The following is a 15,656-nucleotide window of genomic DNA, read 5'->3' on the forward strand; positions in this document are numbered from 1 at the left end:
CCTTATTTAGAGGTATTAAACCATAAAGTTAGTTCAAAATGAGTTCTTTCCCGGGTCGCATGAAGGAGTATCCCACCATATCGCTGGACCGTTTTGATAAGGAGAATTTACATGCCCGGGCTTATTTTCTATCTCACTGCCATAAAGGTAAAGTCGAATAGATGAGTTAACTCCAGTGTTGAGCTACGGCCATCAATAAACTACATAACATTATAATGTGAAACATTTAACTCAAACTAATTTGAATTGTTCACTGTAGATCACATGAAAGGGCTGAAGGGGCCCCTATTGAAAAGGAAGTTGAAATTTAGGTAAGATTCTAAGTTTTGTGCTTTCTTTAATTTGAGAACTCACCTTGTACGCTACCCTAAGTATAACATAATTTAATTGCTGTCTCTCGCATCTCACCCCAGTCGGACGGCCAAACTGTACTGTTCCTTTGTGACCAGGGAGCTTTTGTTGAACAATCCCAAGTATGACTTTTGGGACGATCGCATTGTAAGCTCACATTCATGATAACAGTACCATCATCAACTATACTTGTTGATCAATAGCTTATAGTATTTAATAATGCTTGTCCTAGATTGCATTAGAACTGGATAGTCCAACTCAAGTGGCCCTAATTGATGAAGCTTCTGGAGAGGTGAGTCAAGTTTGACGGTTAACTTCGACAGAACATTAAAGTAGCCTAGGTTACACAGTTTGTCAAAAACCCAGTCTCTCAAATATAGTGTGACTGTGTCTGTATTGGGCAGAGAGAAGACATTGTGGTGACTCTCCTCCCTGCTGGTCACTGTCCAGGTTCGGTCATGTGAGTACCTCACTTGGAGACAGTTCTGTGTGTGTTTGGTCATCAGGAAGCGACTGAACAGAAACTCTCTGGACTCTCTGGATAGGTTTCTTATCGAGGGCGCTCAAGGCACTGTGCTGTACACGGGAGACTTCAGACTGGCGGAGGGAGATGTCTCTCGCATAGAACTCCTCCACTCAGGAAACAGGTACTCTGTCTCTGTCTCTCCTACAAACAAGCACACGCACAACAACACTTATTTAATATATATATGTTGTTGTCATTATTCAGAGTCAAAGACATTCAAAGTGTCTATCTAGATTCCACATTCTATGATCCACGCTTCTACAAGATCCCCAGCAGGGTACGTATACTTGCATGTGTGCCATTGAATGCATGATCTTAATATTACTGAAATCACAAATGGAATATAAAAGTGTGTGTATGTGTGGTGTAGGAGACCTGTCTGAACGGTATCCGGAAGCTGGTGAGCGACTGGATTGGCCGGAGTGCGTACCACAGGGTGTGGCTGAACTGTAAAGCGGCGTACGGATACGAGTACCTGTTCACCAACCTGGGAGAGGAGTTCAACACTCAGGTGAGCTCTCCCTCAAAAACCACCCCTTTAAGAGCGACATGGATGCGAGCTCGGAAATGGATACATGTGTTGGGGTAGAGACCATGAGGGCTAGCGGGTTGTTTATTCAAAGACTATTCTCTTTCCCCAGATTCATGTGAACAGTCTTGCTATGTTCAAGAAGATGCCTGAGATCCTTACCTATGTAACGACCGAGCGAGCCACACAGATACATGCCTGCAGACATCCAACGGTAACTTTTAGGACCTTGTACAGTACATGCTCCTTTTCTCATCGAACAATTCTTTTTCAGCAAAAAAATGTGCATTTGTTTTAAAGTGTGTGTGTGTGTGTGTGTGTGTGTGTGTAGGATGAGGATTTCATACGTGGTAATCGACTGCCATGCGGCTCTGTTGCCCCTGACGGCACCCCGCTGCGTATCATCAGCATCAAACCTTCAACCATGTGGTTTGGGGAACGGAGCCGGAAAACCAACGTCATAGTCAGGTGGACACGCGCGCGCACACACACACGTTTAAAATAGATGCAAATCTTTTGCTGAAAAATAATTGTTCAAATGAGAAAAGGAGCATTTACAAAGTAGTTAAAGTTACCATATGCCATACGTAAGTACATATAATGTATCCACAGTCATTATTTCATGGTTATCTACCTTGTTTCCAGGACAGGGGACAGTTCCTACAGGGCCTGCTTCTCTTTCCATTCATCCTACTCTGAGGTGAGGAAACGTTATAACCAGTAAGGGCTGTCCAACCAGGAACTGGTTTGGGTGCGATCATCTTGCTCATCTCTTGTTTTGTACCAGATCAATGACTTCCTGGCGTATCTGAACCCGGTCAACATATACGCCAGCGTCGTCCCCATTGGTCGAACCCATGCTGAGGTCACGGAGATGTGAGTCGGCCACGCCTTCTCACACAGCTTAGCGTATTAGAGCCGGTTATAGGGTTATTCAGCTATGGGTTTGTGATGGGTAGGATTTAAGGCTAGTTGAGAGATGGTGGTAGTATTTGACTGGTGTGATGGTCTCTTTCCTCTCCAGGTTGAAGCCCATGTGCAGAGACCAGACCATCGTCGCGGAGCTCACCTACAGACCTCTGGGGACCCTGAAACGCACGAGAGCTGTCCGACCGTCCCAAGGTAACAAAGACCGCACTGACCCTGCCAGTCCTGCAAAGCGGTTCAGTTCATCATTCTGCCATGTCATTGGTTCTCTGTCCCCCACATCCCCTACCCTACCACCCCCCCACCGCCCGTCCTTCAGATGTGGACGATAACGATTGGCTGTTTGATGGGACCGACCTCGTGCCAGTCAGGAAGAAAAGTGTGGCAACAACGCGGGCAGACAAACCCCAGAGCCCCCCCAGCACAGTGCCCCCTGGTGCCCTGGAGGAACACATGCCTCTCTCCATCACAGTGCCTCACTCCACAACCAGAAACTACATAGACTGTACCGAGTCCAACGATGAAGACGAGGATGAGGAGTATGACAAAGAGACTCAGAAGGAGAAAGACAAAGAAGGAACGCTGATTAAGGAAGAGAAGGAGGAAGAGGAGACCAAGGAGGAAGGAGAAAAAATATTGGAGGCTGGAGAAGAAAACATAAAGGAGCTGGTATATGAATCTAGCCCTTCCCCCCCACGCTGGGATGAGTTCTTCACTGCAGAGCCACTGACTGACAGTCAGAACAGCCTTACCAGCCAATCCCATTCCTGCTGCCCTATAAGCCCCTCCCACTCAGGCCTCACAGGCTCACAGACCCCAGAGTTGTTTGGTGAAGACAATGACGGCGATGAATCTTCCCAGTCTACAAACCCATCCAGTCAGACCTCTATAGGTGAACATCAAAGCCAAGCTGACACCATACTCCTTGAAAACAGGAGGTGTAGGGGAGACACAGATGGCGTGTCAAGGAGACAAGAGAGTGACAGCGACAACCTCCAATCAGAGCCCAGGGATCTGACAGAGTCTCAGGCGTCATCAGACTTTGACATTCCCTGCACGCCCGAGTCACAGACGCCGTGCCCTGAACAACTAAAGGACCTGTACAAGAAATTGGCTGCAGGGGAGGAAGTGGTCATCAGAAAAGGAAGTGAGGTCTTTCAATGACCCTTGGTTAACTCACAAAATGCAATGGCATAAGCACTGCTGCCTACACGTGTGGGGAATAAGACAAACCAGGGCAGTTAACAAGTATGCCCATCAGATATGGGGTTTCTGTTGAACCTAAATGAAACGGCAAACATCTGTGCTTTCAGTTGACCTTGGTAACATGTGACACAGGTGTATGTATGTATACCATGACGTTGGGGACCTAATCCTATGGAATGAGTTGTCTGGAACAGTCTAAACTACAGATTACCAGATGCAGGTGTATCCTAACCTTCTAACCACACAAGTCCCAATCTTTCCAGTTCCTCTGCACTATTTTACCCTGCGCACAGCACCACCAGTCAGGCGTAGCTTAAGGCGGTGCACTTCACAGCACCTGCACTCTTCCTCTGAATAAGCTGTTTAACCTCAGTACCTCTTTACTACACCCATAACCTCAACCTCCTTATGAAACGTTAAGTCGGTCTTGTTATAAAACTGCAACTTTGTAAAAAATCTATTCCAAGAAATAAATCTTTATTTTTCCTGTATTTATCATGCCTATGAAGTTGTTGTAATGCGCACACAGAACTGAGGGAAATATTTAGTTTCACTCATATAAAAAAGAAAAAGTATAAATAAGGACAAACACCTTGGATTTTTTGAATGTTTATTAACTGATCATAAAAAGCTTGTTACTTATGCGTGTTAGTGAGTGTGTTCAGGGGGTGGGGGCGATGGGGTGAGTGTGTTCAGGGGGTGGGGGCGATGGGGTGAGTGTGTTCAGGGGGTGGGGGCGATGGGGTGAGTGTGTTCAGGGGGTGGGGGCGATGGGGTGAGTGTGTTCAGGGGGTGGGGGCGATGGGGTGAGTGTGTTCAGGGGGTGGGGGCGATGGGGTGAGTGTGTTCAGGGGGTGGGGGCGATGGGGTGAGTGTGTTCAGGGGGTGGGGGCGATGGGGTGAGTGTGTTCAGGGGGTGGGGGCGATGGGGTGAGTGTGTTCAGGGGGTGGGGGCGATGGGGTGAGTGTGTTCAGGGGGTGGGGGCGATGGGGTGGGCTGGTGACTTCAGGATGCGGCTGCTGCTATGCTGACGGCTTCCGTCTTTCCACTGCTGGGCTCCACACAAGAGATGTGAAGAGAACCGTCCCTGGGGGAGGGGGGGGGAGGTCAGACCCACAAACATTTACCGTATTTTCCGCACTACAGGGCGCACTGGATTATAAGGCGCACTGTCAATGGTCTATTTTTTATCTTTTTTCATATCGCACCGGACTATAAGGCGCATTAAGCGAAACAAAAGTCAGATAAGTCCGTCAGTCAAACTGTATTAAACGTGTTCACAATAACTCAACATTGTTCAAACGTTAATGAGCGTATTCACAATAACAGTCTGATACCGCTAAATCAAACGTTAGCGTATTCACAATGTAATATTATGGTGAAGCACAGTATGTATTACTCCGCGACGCTCCTGACTACGGTCGCCGTAATGCTGCAAGCGGTGCGGCTTTGTACGACTTTACCAAATTCGTACTAAAACATTTTGACAGAGCGCCGTGTACCACAATCGCTTCGAGGTCAGTAAGCACAAACAGAATTAATCCATATATAAGGCGATCCGGATTATAAAGGTGCACTGTTGTTTTTGGTGAAAATTAAAGGCTTTTAAGTGCGCCTTATAGTCCGGAAAATACGGTACATGCTACAGAGACAAATGAGTTAAAGGTGTTAGGACAGAAACTTGGGCTGTACCTTTTCATGGTTACCACGGTGGCGATCTCGTGACCATCCTCCTTGGGCTCCAGATCTCTCAGAACGATCTGTATGCCGAGAAAAACCCAGGAGTTTGGAACCATGACAACTTCATCAAGCCTATGGCTTCCTACAAAGTGGATTCTGGCTACACACCACATGTCTACACATGACATGCACTATACAATAGATGCGCAGGGCTCAACATTAACATTTTTTGGCACTGGCCCCACCGGGCCAGTGGGTTTGAAACTTATTGGCCCCAAGACAATTTTTACTGGCCCCCACTCCAAAAGTTGTAATTTATCATTGTTACAACAAAACAAAAGACTTCTAAGTTGTGTTATTCTTTTAACATGTTTAACCATTTATTAAACACATCCTGGATATAAAAAGAACAAATGAAATCACATTTCTAGTGATAAAAAATAAAAAGGTAATAGTCAGCAAAACAATTGACTTTTAACCTCAAACATGACTTGCTCTCTTCCCCGCTGACAGCCATCTCTGCACAACTCTGTCAGGCTGAAACTGAAACCTCTGGTCTCTCAATGCTAATATATAAAAGCTTCCATAGCATTTCATCAGTATGATACTAAATACCCAAGTCGACACCATTCTTCTGCTGCAGTTCAATAGCCTGGGGGAACGAGGTGAACGGCTGGCCCGTCTTAATTACGTGATATGCCGTTGTTATAAGTCGTGCAATAACACGATGGGCATCTACATTTTAATTCCTGACCAGCATGGTCAACGGCCTGGAAGATGGATTGTCAACCATCCGCTTAGCTGTCACGCAAACCAGGTGCTGTCTGCTAGCATGGCTGGTCAGGGATTGTTTTCGAAAATTGTCGGTGCCTGTGTAAAAAGATCCACTTTTGTCTGCTTTAGACGGGAACATACGACAGACGACACAGCGCATCTTCGTTCCATAAATAAAAATGCTTCCGTTTAAGCTCGTAGCTCTACTTTGCTGCCATCGTCACTTTATTGTCTCGCGCCAGTTGTTAAAAATGTATGGAGATTAGAGAATTACAATTTGACAACCACTCGTCACTCACTACTCAACTCTTGATTTGCCAACTGTGCGCCCCACAAGCTGAAGTTATTTATGCATTTAGCAAAACATATGAAGGATGTTAACTTTTACAATGCGAATAATTGACAAATTATTGATTTTTCAATCAATAATTTGTAGTGGCCCGATCGGGCCAGTGAGTTGCTAGTTTAACTGTCCCGACGTTACTTTTTACTGGCCCCGGGCCATCGGGCCATCGTTATTGTCGAGCCCTGATGCGTATTCTGAGAAGCAGCCTAAATGGATATAACATGTCAAAACACGTAGAAACACTTTTCTTTCAAACATCCTTTAAACATTTTTACAATAAGTGCAAATTTGCCATAGCTGCGACCACATACATTTTGTAGGCCGAGCGAGCTACGAGCTGCTGGTTAGAGCTAAACACACGATTAGGACCAGAGCCAATTACATGGTTCTGATTAGGCCTATCCAATATTGGATTTGAGTTTTGAGTGATCCTCCTTCCATGAACTGGGTAGCAGGAGTTCTGCAACAAGGTTTATCCTTTGGAGGTGAGGAACAACTTTGCTATTCTCTCATGCGTGTGGTTGAACCTTCACCAGGTTCTGTGTGTGTGTGTGTACCTTTGCTAGTCTCTCAGGCTGGTCAGCAGTTCTCTGATACAGCTCTATGCAGAGGGATGACAGCTGTCCTTGCCCGGTCAAGGTGTGATTGCGTCGTGCAGGGAGGGGCGTGCCGGAGGGGAGGAGCACGTTGAACACTTCCGCTCCTGATTCATCCACTTCCTGTCACGTGATAAAGCAGAGCTTTATCCAACCGCTGATCAGAAGGACACAGGTACTGCGGTGGTTTTGTGTTCACGCGTTACCTTGACTAGTATGTCCCCGGCACACGCATCCACTGTGACAGACTCGGCCTCGGGGGAGGGGCTATCTCTGCCAACCAATAGGCCCGCCTCTATGGCCGCGCCCACGGCAATGACCTCGTCGGGAGGGGCGGAGCTAAGCTGCTCCACTTCGGGAAACACGTCCCGGATCATTTGCTGCAGGCGGGGGATTCTGGCTGAGCCTCCACAGAGAACAACCTGGAATAAAGACACACAAATGTGGTGATTTATGAAGCAAACCTTGAAGTTAAATTTCCCCTCCCAAGACGCATGCTCTGACCTTGTTGATGTCGCTTGTTGAGAGTCCAACTTGGTCCAGCAGGGTTTTAATTGGCTGAATGCCCTTGTTGAAGAGAGAGGAGCAGAGAAGCTCAAAACGAGCCCTGTGAAAAGGAAACATGTTGACAATTCAGGGTGGACAGGTGTAGAAACAAGAGTTCTGGGTGGGACAGGCCTGTTTATTTGTAGGCACCTGGAGACGTTGCAGTCGAAGTCCATGCCATCGTGAAGCGAGTCGACAAAGCAGTTGGCCGAGCCCAGCGTGGACAGGGAGTGTTTGGCCAAGTCGGCACCGTTCATCAGCTTCATCATCGCGCGCGCATTTCCGCTCACGTCCTGTTTGAATGACCTGTTTTCCGTGCCCCATAGGTCGAGAGTTACAGATCAGGGTTGTGTCCAGATGTTTGGGTGGTGCGTGAGTGTGTGTATATCGTTCTCAGAGAGCAATATCATGCCGAGGGGTGTGCATAGATGCAGGTTACCGTTTGAACTCGGCGGCCAAGTGCTGGGCCAGGGCTTGTGTGAAGCTCTCCCCCCCGATGCTGTGGTCGGTGAGCGTGTCGAGAACCCGGAACATTCCGCCATTCACCTGCAGCGCCGTCACGCTCAGTGAGGTCCCTCCCAGTTTATAGACCAAGACGTGGCTGTGAGGGAACACATGATGAAGTCCAAGGACGCAAGGTCTGGGCAATTTCCAGAATATTTTGGTGCGTAGGTCCAGAATGTTCCGACAATGGTTAAGGTAAATAAACGGTACCTTTTGCCAGAGGGGCATTCTTGTCCGATGTCATAAGCTAGCAGGGCAGCAGCTGGCTCGTGGATCAGCCTCAACACACGGAACCCTGCTGCCTCAGCTGCCTCTCTGAGTCACACACACACACAGTTAGTGCAGTTCCTAATGAGTTATTAGCTGTGAAATTCACTATGCAGTGCATCACCCAATCCGAGGTGCTGGAAGCTATGGCTCTGCCTACCTCAAAGCACTTTTCTGAGCTTGTGCAAACTCAAAAGGAACAGTGATGACGGCCTCATTGACGTCTGAGCCCAGGGCTGACTGAGCAGTCTCTAAGGAAACAACAAACACATGAAACCATTATTCTCCCTGAGGTCCAAAAAGCCTGTTGAAATAGTGAACAGAAAGCCTGTTGAAAGATAGAGGAAGAGAATTGTGCATGAATCCACCATTTTGTTACCTTTCATCTTGTGGAAAATGAGTTTGGCCACGTCTTCAGGAGACACATGTTTGGTCTGGTCCCCTGTGATCTCATAAAAGGGCTTCTCTCCACGATTTACCAACTGCCAGGCCAAAAAATAAAGCAAAAACCCCACACATGTTCACATGGAATTATGTATATGCACACACTCATTAAAAGGTTAAATTTCACAAAACTGCAAAGACAAGAACAGGGAGATGCCGTTGAGCACAACATCTGATACTCACTGGACATTTACTCTCTTCTTTGTGGGCCTGTGTCTCTGGGTCCCCAAAGCTGCAAGGGGATGGCAGTAAATGAGATGTGCAGTGTATGATGGGGTTTAAAAAAATAAACCGACAAGAACATAGGAAGGTTCTCACTTTCTTCCGAGCACCTGTTTGACTTTGACAACGGTGTTGGTAGCATTACGGATGCGTCCCTGCTTGGCAGCAATGCCTACAATCTAGAAGGGAAATTGTCCTTTACTGAAGAGCGCTGGTTGTGTTTTCAATTTAATAGTAACGTTTGTTAGGTGTTAGGTAGGACATGTCAGCTGGCCTGATAGACAACGTTTTCCAGAGACGTTGGTGGAGTCAGTTACCTGCTCAGTGTCCCTGTATGCCACCACTGCTGGAGTGACTCGATCACCGGCATCATTGGCAACAACTTCCGCCCGTCCATCCTTAAGAGATCACAAAAAGACAAATGGATTAACCGACCTAGGGGTAAACCGCCTTGTATTCTTAGGGTACTGTAGGTGGAAAATAAACTGATGACTGCCCGTCTGTTGATAGCTAGCATCAGCTAACTGGAATTTACGCGTTTATCGGCATGATGTAAATGAGCAAGATAGCTAGCTATGCTAGCTCACCGTCTATAGCGTAGCATAGCTGTTAGAGAGCAAGATACCCTAGTTACGTGTTATATGTAATAGGACACTGCAATCGACAGTTTTCAAGTATATCTTTCACAGACTAAGATTATAAACAAAACCTTTGTTACAAAAAACAGTTATTACCTTAAAAATAGCAACGCAGGCACATGTGTATCCAAAGTGTACCCCTATCGCTGCCATGCTTGCTGAAAACCAACGTAAGAAGTTACTCTCAGTTCAACCAATCAGAGCTATTACCGTAGAATATTGACACCTTATTCAGCCAATTACAGACGTCAGCAAAAATAGGTACCGTGACGTAATTTATGTGGTGAACTCAGTTAGTTGTGCGACTCTAGGTGGTAGTAATGGGAAACTGAAGTTCATAAATTACTGTAGTTACTTATTTACAGAGCGATCATACATTATACCATATAGACATGTTTCTCTCCTCGTTCATCGTTCTGCATTGTTTAGGAGCTTTTTCTGTTTCCGCTGACGGCGACTGTGAAGGTGAGATAGTTATACGCATGACAGTGTATTTATAGCTGTGACTGAATGCAAGCCAAAGGGACGGCGTTGAAGTTATGAAGCGACCAAGAATAAGCCATTTCTTGACCCATCAAGTTGTTTCAAGTGAGAGATCACCTAGATGAAGATGATCTACTAATTTCTAAGTTAATGAATGTGTGAGCCTTGAAACCTAGCCCCTGCCCCGGAACATACATTTGAAATAAACCATGTATCAATAATACATTTATCACTTGAATTCAGTGTGATTATGTGTTTAACATAACTGTAACTGTTTTTCTAGTGTGTGTTGGTTTTCTGCAGCGCATCTACAAAACCTTGACCTCTGCTCATGGAGAGCTGAGTCCAGCCTTGGTAGAGGAGGAGTTATTGAGGGTCTGTGCTGTTGCCCAGGGGAAGGAGGAGAGACTGGTAAGAGCACGCACACACATAAACACGGTTATATGCCCCATTACAGTGATATGCCCCGTCTTTACAGACAAATATAGCAGCTTTAAGACTGCCCTGACTAAATATTTTGGCTTCCTCTTTGTGTCACAAGTGTTACTACCTGGGAGCCACTAGTGATGCAGCGACACGTGTCACCGGCTCTGTTTCCCGCCCTCTTTCCTCTCATGTACCTGTAGAGAAGATCTGCCAACGGCTTAGCAACACAGATACACAGATCTGCCAGCTGAGATATGGTACACAGATAAAGAGATGTGTGTGTGTTTGGATGTTTGTGTAAATACCTAAACGAATACATTGTTACCTATCAAGGCCCTTTACTACGAAGCAAGTTCAACACGCCCTGTATACATTCTCGTTATCTTGCTTCACTAAGCTTAACAACCACAATTGCGCTAAGCAGTATCGATGGTGTTATCAACTCCTTAAGTCAACCCAGGTTTACCCAATTTAATCTCTCTGTATGTGTGCCACCAATTTTATGACCGCCACTGTGCACTATAGGCTATGACAAATTAACCCTTGTGCTGCCTTCGGGTCACATGACCCAAAGGTTCATAACGAACCATCGTTGTGTTTACCCAATTTTACCCAATCCACCTTATTCTCAGGGGTCTACTGTAGAAATGATTATGGGTGCAACTTCCGGTAAGTAGCGGAAGTTGCGGTTTGCTATACGTTAGTCCCAGCCAGCCGTCAACAGTGATTCTTTCGAAAGTAATTTCAACTATAATTTAACTAAAACTGGTTTGTTTTTAAACATATGTTGTCATTTATATTGTTATTATTATTGTTATAAAATGTAATTGCGGAGCTCTGGTAGGCTACCTTTTGCGCTGTTCGCGGCTGTACTAACCATAGATATATATAAACATGTTTATATATATATATATATATATCTATGGTACTAACAACCAGACTTAGCTAAATCTGTGGCTTTAACGACAGTGTGTTGAACACACCCACAACAAAAAGGGATTGTTCTTGTGACAAACGGTACAGTTTCCATCGCCTGCCAACAGATGAGGAATACAAAAGAATGTAGCTGAAAAACCTAGCCTTGAAGAGACCACCCAAAACACTATGAAATTAAATGAGTACACATATGTGTACTCATTTCATTTTGTGGACAAAAAGCCGACGGAGGAAATCCGCATCCTACTTTTTGTTTGGGCTACGAAAGACCTCCACAGATTTAGTTGCAGTAGCCTACTGCCAGTAAAGGTGGGATGCAAGTGTTCATATAGGAATTTTTGTGGGTTAGTTGTGCACTGATCCAGCAACACATGAGCACCCAGCCGTTTGTATTTCACCTGACGATGAAACTAAAACCCAGGACCGGTGATGTGGGGCTCTCTGACTATAGGCTCTATATCTGCTTTAAGGTAGACAAGGTTGTGTCCCACCTCCTTTATTAAAACGCGACCAACTTTATTGCTGTGGAGGTAGCTACAGTACTGATAAGATCAGAGCTTTTCAGGTTATTCATCGATCACCGTCCGTAGCAACAGTTAATAAAGTAGCTAAATATGCCAGTGTACGTTATTTGAGGCCACTTTTTCAGGTCGTCCTCCCATCCCTCGATAATAGAAGGCAGAGGCATGATCAAATTGTCCCGTTTCAGGTGTAACAGGCTGTGTTCCCACATTGACTGTTTATGAGCGTTACCATGACAATCGCCGGCTCCGGAAGTCGCGCCCATAATTCAGGAAATGGATCATGGGAGCTAGGAATAATAACAAATAAAACAAATAAAAATAATTGTCATTTAACCTTTGCAGTGTGGGGGATCTGAGACAGCCCAACGGTTAAAAGAAGTCATTGTGTAATGTGTTTCACATTTGCCAAACCAGTTTTACATTTGTGGATCACGTTTTACATTTGTGGAACATGTTTAACATTTGTGAATCGTTCTATACGCAATACTTTTGGCCCCGTTTTGAGCCCATGGGGTTGTTATCAAGCTCTGTGGAAGCTGGGTAATGAACATTCATTTGAATGCTGAGGTTTATGGAAGCAAATCGTTACCAAAATGCAAATGCATTTGCATTTTAAGAATTTGGCTGCGTTATTTGACTCATAAATGAAATTAGTAATCAATCATCCTATTTGCATTTTAATTTTCTTCTTCAAGAGTGCTCAATCTTTCACTTAATTAAAATGAAAAAGAAATAGACATTTGAGATTTAATTTTCAAAACATGCCCCAGCAAATAGATACCAAAATTCAATTTGAAATGTAAAATTTGAAAATTAAAATGCATTTCCAGAAATGCATTTTCATTTTAAGAACGTGGCTGCAAAATCGTGACCACAATTCAAATTCAAATGCATTTCCAGAAATGCATTTTCATTTTCAAGAACGTGGCTGCAAAATCGTGACCACAATTCAAATTCAAATGCATTTGCAGAAATGCAAAATGAACGAAAAAGCATTCTGAGCGGCGCAGCAGAGTGACGTCAGTAGCCGCTCTTCTTCAGCTCCCTGCTGACCGAGCTATCCATCTTGTTCGGTAGGGGGCGGTGTGCACATCTGCATTGCATTACATTGCAAATGTGCCGGGAAATTGATTGAATTGCCGGGTCTTTAGAGGACGCATCACAGACTGAGCAACTTGATGTCAAACAATGAATAAAACAGTGGCAGAGCTACTATTAATGTGTAAATCTGTGACGGCAGAGTATGCAGCCAAGCTCTCTATGACTTGTTCTACTCGGTCACGGGCATCAGACTCAAATATATTATTAGATTCGGCAATTCAATCAATTTCCCGGCACATTTGCAATGTAATGCAATGCAGATGTGCACACCGCTCCCTACCGAACAAGATGGGTAGCTCGGTCAGCAGGGAGCTGAAGAAGAGCGGCTCTTCTTCTGGGTGCGGTGTGCACATCTGCATTGCATTACATTGCAAATGTGCCGGGAAATTGATTGAATTGCCGGGTCTTTAGAGGACGCATCACAGACTGACGTCACTCTGCTGCGCCGCTCAGAATGCTTTTTCGTTCATTTTGCATTTCTGCAAATGCATTTGAATTTGAATTGTGGTCACGATTTTACAGCCACGTTCTTAAAATGAAAATGCATTTCTGGAAATCCATTTGAATTTGAATTGTGGTCACGATTTTGCAGCCACGTTCTTAAAATGAAAATGCATTTCTGGAAATGCATTTGAATTTGAATTGTGGTCACGATTTTGCAGCCACGTTCTTGAAAATGAAAATGCATTTCTGGAAATGCATTTGAATTTGAATTGTGGTCACGATTTTGCAGCCACGTTCTTAAAATGAAAATGCATTTCTGGAAATGCATTTTAATTTTTAAATTTTACATTTCAAATTGAATTTTGGTATCTATTTGCTGGGGCATGTTTTGAAAATTAAATCTCAAATGTCTATTTCTTTTTCATTTTAATTAAGTGAAAGATTGAGCACTCTTGAAGAAGAAAATTAAAATGCAAATAGGATGATTGATTACTAATTTCATTTATGAGTCAAATAATGCAGCCACATTCTTAAAATGCAAATGCATTTCTGGAAATGCATTTTCATTTGAATTTTGGTAACAATTTGCTTCCATAGAGGTTAGGTGTTTTGCATGAGTTACCATCGTGATCAGTGGCGGCTGCTGGTCTTTCAAACAGGGGAAGCTCATTTTCGGTCTACATCATATACATTTTCAGTTCACTGGCTAGTTCACCCCTACGACACTAGCCTAGCCTACTGTATGAATGAATGAACGAACTAACCAAAAAATATTTAAACCCGAAGGAAATATGGGAATTAGGTTCAACTGAAACAAGGAATGTGATGCATAATTTTATGAAATGTATGATGAAAATTGGCTAGCAATTTCGCCAAGCAAATACCAAGAAATAGGTTGCAGCCGTTTGTCTTTGAACTACACTTGCAAAATCCGTGATGGGACTGAGCTTGAATGGCTTCGCGACTTTTTATAGTACAAAATCGCTGTCAATCAAAAGGAGATGCAGTCTTTCGACAGACCCTCCAATCATCACGCGGAAGCCCAGCGTCCAGGCCAGCCCACTCCTCCATTCACCCCCAGAGACGCTGAGCGTCCAGGGCGGGACATAATCGCAGCATTTATCCAATCCAATTTATATGTAGCTGATTCTGAACAAACTCGTCTTCGATATGAACGTGTTCTAACGCATTTAAAATGTTAACACAATAGTAAATATTTGACCATGAATTTTTTTGAAATGTTAGGGGAAGCCCTTGCAGTCTTAAAGAAATCGCCACTGATCGTGATATATCCTCGAGAAGTGAACCACCGTTGTGACACTGAAAATCCTGAAGTTCCTGAGTTAAACCTGAAGTTACCTCGCTAACCCTAAATCCCGCATCGTAGTACAGGGCTTTGGTCTAGGGCTAGGGTCATTCACTTCTCTGTGTTTGATGTGTGTTTTCTCGTGTAGAGCAACAGCTGTGGGACCTAAGCAGCGCTGGTTTGTCAAGGCTGCGTGTTGCTGAGCTGAGGAGAGTTTTGGCGTCCTGGGGAGAGGAATGTCGTGGCTGTCTGGAGAAACATGAATATATCCGTCTTATCCAGGAGAGAGCTCCGTTTCACATCCGTTTCACAGAACTGTGACACACACCTAAACACAAACAGTGAAACGGCTCCCAATATTTTCTCAATGGGTAACATCAATACAAAGGATTCAGATAACTGTGCTTTTATCATCAATATTTGGTTAAATCATTATATTTTTCAAAATCCTTATATAAACCAGATAAGTCTTTTAAAATGTTAATGTGATAAAAAAAAAGCTGCTGTTGATTTGGAATAGCTCAAACAGTTGCAATGTGCTGCATGACATTGCTTTGTGATTATAACTTTGAATTGTGATCAACAGATAGATTAACAATGTGAAATGACAATAATATAAAGCCCATCCAGTTGTGACTGTTTCTGATGTCAAATGTAACTTTTGTACCTTGGAAATTACCCATAGTAGCTGCACAGTAGGTAACATCATCACATCTGAATTTTCCAGTTATAACTTTGGTCAATATAGGTCTCAACTACAGGCATATAACCACAGTAACCTTCATGTAGCTCTACGGAATAATCTTTTTATTTTTTTAAGTACGTTATATATAGCAATTATACATACAACAGTCATGATATTGGTCAACAATCCCTATA

At 44.2% G+C, this 15,656-nt stretch overlaps 3 protein-coding genes across 5 annotated transcripts; 2 read left to right on the forward strand and 1 right to left on the reverse strand.

Moving 5' to 3' along the window:
• Window positions 1-11: 11 nt before the first annotated feature.
• On the forward strand, window positions 12-4,030 carry dclre1c (DNA cross-link repair 1C, PSO2 homolog (S. cerevisiae)). 2 transcript variants are annotated; one of them, XM_062482613.1, is made up of 15 exons: window positions 12-147; window positions 260-311; window positions 414-498; window positions 584-643; window positions 756-811; window positions 897-998; window positions 1,082-1,154; window positions 1,248-1,388; window positions 1,519-1,620; window positions 1,738-1,874; window positions 2,052-2,106; window positions 2,194-2,282; window positions 2,431-2,528; window positions 2,653-3,326; window positions 3,783-4,030. In XM_062482613.1, exons 1-15 carry the CDS (start codon window positions 39-41, stop codon window positions 3,849-3,851), a joined length of 1,902 nt encoding a protein of 633 aa, XP_062338597.1. In that variant the 5' UTR covers window positions 12-38; the 3' UTR covers window positions 3,852-4,030. The 2 variants fall into 2 exon arrangements, with proteins under 2 accessions (XP_062338597.1, XP_062338596.1); XM_062482612.1 differs by having other exon boundaries at window positions 2,653-4,030.
• Window positions 4,031-4,132: 102 nt separating this feature from the next.
• Window positions 4,133-9,780, reverse strand: hspa14 (heat shock protein 14). Of its 2 annotated transcripts, none has more exons than XM_062482614.1 (15): window positions 9,654-9,780; window positions 9,237-9,317; window positions 9,016-9,098; window positions 8,881-8,929; window positions 8,633-8,735; window positions 8,414-8,504; window positions 8,197-8,301; window positions 7,922-8,083; window positions 7,633-7,788; window positions 7,441-7,543; window positions 7,143-7,358; window positions 6,898-7,059; window positions 5,233-5,300; window positions 4,528-4,627; window positions 4,133-4,208 (listed from the first exon to the last, which is right to left on the reverse strand). In XM_062482614.1, the coding sequence occupies exons 1-14, from the start codon at window positions 9,708-9,710 to the stop codon at window positions 4,546-4,548; spliced, it is 1,518 nt and encodes a 505-aa protein (XP_062338598.1). In that variant the 5' UTR covers window positions 9,711-9,780; the 3' UTR covers window positions 4,133-4,208; window positions 4,528-4,545. The 2 variants fall into 2 exon arrangements, with proteins under 2 accessions (XP_062338598.1, XP_062338599.1); XM_062482615.1 differs by lacking the exon at window positions 4,133-4,208 and adding an exon at window positions 4,468-4,487.
• Window positions 9,781-9,812: 32 nt separating this feature from the next.
• Window positions 9,813-15,418, forward strand: cdnf (cerebral dopamine neurotrophic factor). Its single transcript, XM_062482616.1, has 4 exons — window positions 9,813-10,022; window positions 10,324-10,451; window positions 10,582-10,723; window positions 14,926-15,418. The coding sequence occupies exons 1-4, from the start codon at window positions 9,950-9,952 to the stop codon at window positions 15,096-15,098; spliced, it is 516 nt and encodes a 171-aa protein (XP_062338600.1). The 5' UTR covers window positions 9,813-9,949; the 3' UTR covers window positions 15,099-15,418.
• Window positions 15,419-15,656: the final 238 nt, after the last annotated feature.

The sequence above is a fragment of the Osmerus eperlanus genome, chromosome 17 (genome assembly GCF_963692335.1).
Source record: "Osmerus eperlanus chromosome 17, fOsmEpe2.1, whole genome shotgun sequence".
NCBI classification, from domain to species: domain Eukaryota; kingdom Metazoa; phylum Chordata; class Actinopteri; order Osmeriformes; family Osmeridae; genus Osmerus; species Osmerus eperlanus.